The sequence below is a fragment of the Alosa sapidissima genome, chromosome 18 (genome assembly GCF_018492685.1).
Source record: "Alosa sapidissima isolate fAloSap1 chromosome 18, fAloSap1.pri, whole genome shotgun sequence".
NCBI classification, from domain to species: domain Eukaryota; kingdom Metazoa; phylum Chordata; class Actinopteri; order Clupeiformes; family Clupeidae; genus Alosa; species Alosa sapidissima.
This window is the reverse complement of record NC_055974.1, coordinates 13144587-13149586: the sequence shown is the minus strand read 5'-3', so window position 1 is coordinate 13149586 and position 5000 is coordinate 13144587. Positions and strand designations below refer to the sequence as shown.

Genomic DNA, 5000 nt, shown 5'->3' with positions numbered 1-5000 from the left:
CTGTATTGTAAGTCACTGTAGCATCAAAATGAGTTTGACGTTATTTTGATGTAAAGAAAAAAATACATTGTGTTGCCATAAAGAACTGAAAGTATCTCAGTTCAGACCAGTTTGTCTTCTGCCATCAGACATTACACATACACATATACAGATACAGACTTATCTCTCTCTCTGTGTGTGTGTGTGTGTGTGTGTGTGTGTGTGTGTGTGTGTGTGTGTGGTGTGCGTGTGTGTGTGTGTGTGTGTGTGTCTACAGTTCCTCAGGAGCCGGTGCGTAAGGTGCGTAGCTTCTCCCTGACGTCGCACCAGCTGGGCTGCCTGTCGCGGCTGGCGTCCACGCTACTGGAGCTGGAGCAGCGGGTGGAGGAGCTGGCCACCGACGTAGGCTTCCTCAGCTGCGCTGGGGAGTCTGCCTGCGGCCCCAGAGGTACTGCTGCTCTCATGGGCCCTGTCTGTCTGTCTGTCTGTGTCTGTTTATCTCTCTGTCTCTGTCTGTCTTTGTTTATCTGCCTGTCTGTCTGTCTCTCTTTCTCTTTTGGGGGCAGCCGTGGCCTACTAGTTAGGGCTTCGGACTTGTAACCGGAGCAGTGTTTCCCACAGAATTAAATTCTATTTGTGGTGGTAGGTTTGCAGAATTAACTTGAATGCAACAGTTTTTAACAAATTAGTGCAGCGTGGTTATGATGCTAACCAGATTTAAGCACAATTTAGTACAACATGGAAAATCATTGTGTGGTGGTCAATGTTGATATTGTGGTGGGCCACCACAAATAAGTCAATGTATGGGAAACACTGCGGAGGGTTGCCGGTTCGAACCCCGACCAGTAGGCACGGCTGAAGTGCCCTTAAGCAAGGCACCTAACCCCTCTCTGCTCCCCGAGCAACGTTGTAGCAGGCAGCTCACTGCATCGGGATTAGTGTGTGCTTCACCTCACTGTGTGTTCACTGTGTGCTGAGTGCTAAGTTTCACTAATTCACGGATTGGGATAAATGCAGAGACCAAATTTCCCTCACAGGATCAAATACTTTCTTTTTGTTATTTCCTTCTTTCTTTCAGTCTGTTTCTCTCTCTGTCTGTCTCCCTTTCTTTCTTTCTGTCTGTTTATCTCTTTTCTCTCTTACACACGCATATTGTACATACAAAAGAAAGTTAAATGCCCTCTGCCCACTGTGCCAACTATACACACACACACATACACACACACAGGCACATACTGACTGATACACACAAGAACATGAACAGTAGTCTGTAGACAAGCTCAGTAAAATATAAAAGGCATATAAAACCATAAGCTCGTGAAAATCTATATGGAGATGTTGGACAGGTTCCCCTCAACCAGATACTTCACCTCTCGGTTTTTTATTTGCCTGAAACGCAATCCCACCTCTCGCTCCGTGACCCCTACTGATAGTTTACGGCCGCCTGTCTGCGCGCGGCGAGCGAGAACCGGGAGCTTTTTCCACGCGGCCGTTTTTCCACCCGCACACAGAAACATCCGATACCCTTTTCCACTGGAACAACCGGCCTCCAAGCAGCCCCATCATCACCTGCAGCTGGACTAACGACGGCCGCTGGGGAGAGTAATAGCCGACCCCGAGCGCTAGAGTGCAGGGATCGCTCTCCCATTCAGTGGACCTTCGGTTAAGCTTTGGGCTCCAGCCTCGTGGTCCTCCTGATCTTCCCACGCTCCCCTTTAAGTGCGGAAAGTTCTCAGGTTGGAGACCAACACATTCAGATGAGCTGAAGTCATAGGAGCTTGAATTTCTGTCAAGTAGTGGTCTTATTTTAGTCATATTTTATTAGTCAATATCTCAGCCAACAGATAAAGCTATTAATGTCAGGCCTTCAGGGCATGGGAGTTCTTGGTTGCGATTTTTGATCATGAATTTGAACATTTTGAACATATAAATGTATGACTAGCTAGTTGTGTTAGGTTAACAAAAGATGTACTGTAGTTGATTTTCAACAAAATGCACCCAAACCGTCAAGGTACTTAAAATTGTTATTGCTGGAATATTGAGAACCCTGTTAATCTCATACAGACTCATAATATAGACAAAATAGTGTGAACATAAGAATATGGTAAATCATTTTGCTTTATTGCAGTTACTGAATATCACTGAGTCTTTACATGTGTTTTAAAAGATGCAGTCATTGTATATGCTCCCATGTTTCATAACAGTGAAGAATTCATCAAATTATCTAGTATATAAACACAAATGTTCTTTCTTTCTTTCTTTCTTTCTTTCTTTCTTTCTTTCTTTCTTTCTTGCTTTCTTTCTTTCTCTCTCTCCTCTGTTGCTCTGTCTGTGGCCCATAGTGGCAGAGTGAGCTGGGAGCGAGTGGTGCGTGTAGTAATTTCTATAAAGGTTACATTAAAAAACAAGACATGCAGAAAGGCTCGATTTACAGAGAAGTAAACAGCCTTTAAAGGGCACTTATCCAAATCATTAATTCAGGCAATCAAATGACTTAATTACCAGAAATTCATCAGATGAGCTTAAAGGTCAAAGAGTGACACGCCAGCGGTTCTGTGCCCGCGCCTGGCTGCCGGGCTCTTGTTAGGTCTAAATTGCCTCGCCCGGGGTCTCAAACACTCCGCCACTGATTAGAAAAATGCTGCCTCCACACACATACACTTTTAATTTGTTCCTCCCAAACAGACACACACACACACACACACACACATACACACACACATATGCAGAAAGAGAAGAGAGAGACATACACACACTTACCCAAACACACACACACACACACACATGCAGAAAGAGAGGGAGAGAGAGACACACACACACACACACACACACACACACACACACACACACACACATGTATACACATGCACACACTTATAAAGACATCATATCCTCCCCCTCAACCTCCTAAAAGGATTACTCGCTATATGCCCCAGCATCCGTATCTGGGGTTCAAATCAACTCCAAGCCTCCAGATATAGAGCAGTCATGTTACTCCTGCTGCTCCTGCTGCGGCTGCTGTGGCTGCTCTCTCTGGCGCTGCCAACGCGGCCGCAGTAATTGGGCGTCTGTGTGGGCCGCCCTGCGCCTGTCTGCGTCGTCACGTGGGCTGCAGGTCACTGCGAGTTGACAGGGGTGATGCAGGGGACAGCAGCGTGCGTGGGGAGCCGAGGAGTCTGCGCTTCGCTTCAGGTTAACGCGGCCGAGTCGACTCGACTCCGCAGCATTTAGCTCGTTTCCGCCACGAGTTTGCTGTCAGAGCAAACGAGAAGCTCCAGTGTTTTTTGTTTTTGTTTTTTTTACCCAGAATTCACAGGAGGGGGGCTGCTTAATGAATGGTAATTAGGTTGTGTGTATGCGCCCCAAAAGAAATGTGTCGTACTTTAGTGAGTTGAAGTAAGTTTTTTTTTTTAACTCTCTAACTTTAACTCTTGTGTTTGGCTTGTGAATTCAGGGATCTTAAAGAGATCTAAAGAGGACCTCGAGACGGGTCCAGGAGAGGGCAGCAGCGCCGCCACACCCGATTTGCTCCTGAACTCTGCAGAGGTGAGCCGACCCCCCCCCCCCCCCCATCTTCCTCCCACCCACTGCCATATTTGTAGTTTTCCTCCTCATAGCCTTATTCCCCTTTGCTGTCTTTAACAACTACAAACATGGCCTCCTGTCCCTATGGACTTCTTCTTCTTCTACTTCTTCTCTAGCCGGTGTCCCTGGAGTTTGAGTGGCGGGGGGCATTTGTTGAGCTGGTGCCCCAGATGGCTCACTGCGTGAAGGTGCTACTGGAGGACGTGTGTGCCAGGGGCTTGCAGCAGGAGGAGGTGGCACGTGCCAGCTCGGCCGTCCTGGCGCTGGGCACAGTGCCACAGAGACAGGGCATCGGCCTCACCTGTCTGGAGCGAGAGTGCCCCAAGATGATCGCCAAGGCAAGCTGCTCCCATCACTCAAACTCTTTCTCGCTCGTCACATAGAAGGAAAAAAATGATCCCAGAGGTAGACAATTATCGAGTGTGAATTTTAAAGAAGGGAGAAAAGGTCACTTTGAGGAATGGTTGAAATTTCTGTTGCTATTCTTTCCAGATTTGGCCACATTTGTGTACATTGCTATCAGAAGTTAATGCTGTTTGACAAATGCATTGTCTACTGTGTGGTCTGTCCGGCCAACAAACCAACAAAGTTCTGAAGCAAAAAAAAAAGTTCACGTAGAAGGGCTATGGGTGGGCCTTGAGCTGGTCTCTCAGCTTTTGTGTTAGTGTGTGTGTGTGTGTGTGTGTGTGTGTGTGTGTGTGTGTGTGTGTGTGTGTGTGTGTGTGTGTGTGTATATGAGTATGAGTCCTCTGTGTGTATAATGGTAAAGCTGTCAGCTGGCAGCTGGGCAGGCGATCAGTTGTTCTGGGCCATCTGTCCTTTGAGATCAAACCCCTTCACTCACTAAGCGAGAGAGAGAGAGAGAGAGAGAAGAAGAGAGAGGAAGAGAGACTGTGAGAGAGAGATAGAAAGAAAGAGAGAGCGAGGGAGAGTCCGGCAGAGAAGCTAGAAAACAGAGGCACTTCAAAGGCTGGCGGCTGGCGGCTCCGGAGCCCGTCCCAGCGGCGGGCAGAGTGGCCACGGGCGATTGAGATTTAGAGGAAAAGGACCGCCGCCGCCGAGAGAGGGAGGGAGAGAGAGAGAGAGAGAGAGAGAGAGAGAGAGAGAGAGAGAAAGAGTGAGAGAGAGAGAGAGAGAGAGAGAGAGAGAGAGAGAGGGGAAAGAGTGAGAGAGAAAAAGAGAAAGAGAGTGCAGTTTTGTATGTCCAAGGGTCTTTGGCAACACCCCCCCCCCCCCCCCCGACTGTACTGTATTGTTGATCATGACATCTGCCCCCCCCCCCCCCCCCCCCCTCCTGTAAGCAAGGCTCTCCCCTCCCCCCCCCCCTCTCTCTCCATCCTTCCATACCCTCTCCCACTCACACTCGGGGAGATTGATGTGCTGTCATGCCCAGGCACGAGGCCTCCCACCCGGGGAGTCTCCAGGTGCAGCCGGGC

The 5000-nt window shown here is 48.5% G+C and overlaps 1 protein-coding gene across 1 annotated transcript in view; it reads left to right on the top strand.

Moving 5' to 3' along the window:
* kiaa0825 (KIAA0825 ortholog) overlaps nucleotides 1-5000 on the top strand; it is a 44905-nt gene that overhangs the window by 20179 nt on the left and 19726 nt on the right. Inside the window, 3 exon segments of the mRNA XM_042070888.1 lie at nucleotides 257-427; nucleotides 3434-3525; nucleotides 3681-3902. Coding sequence (XP_041926822.1) covers nucleotides 257-427; nucleotides 3434-3525; nucleotides 3681-3902 — 485 coding nt within the window.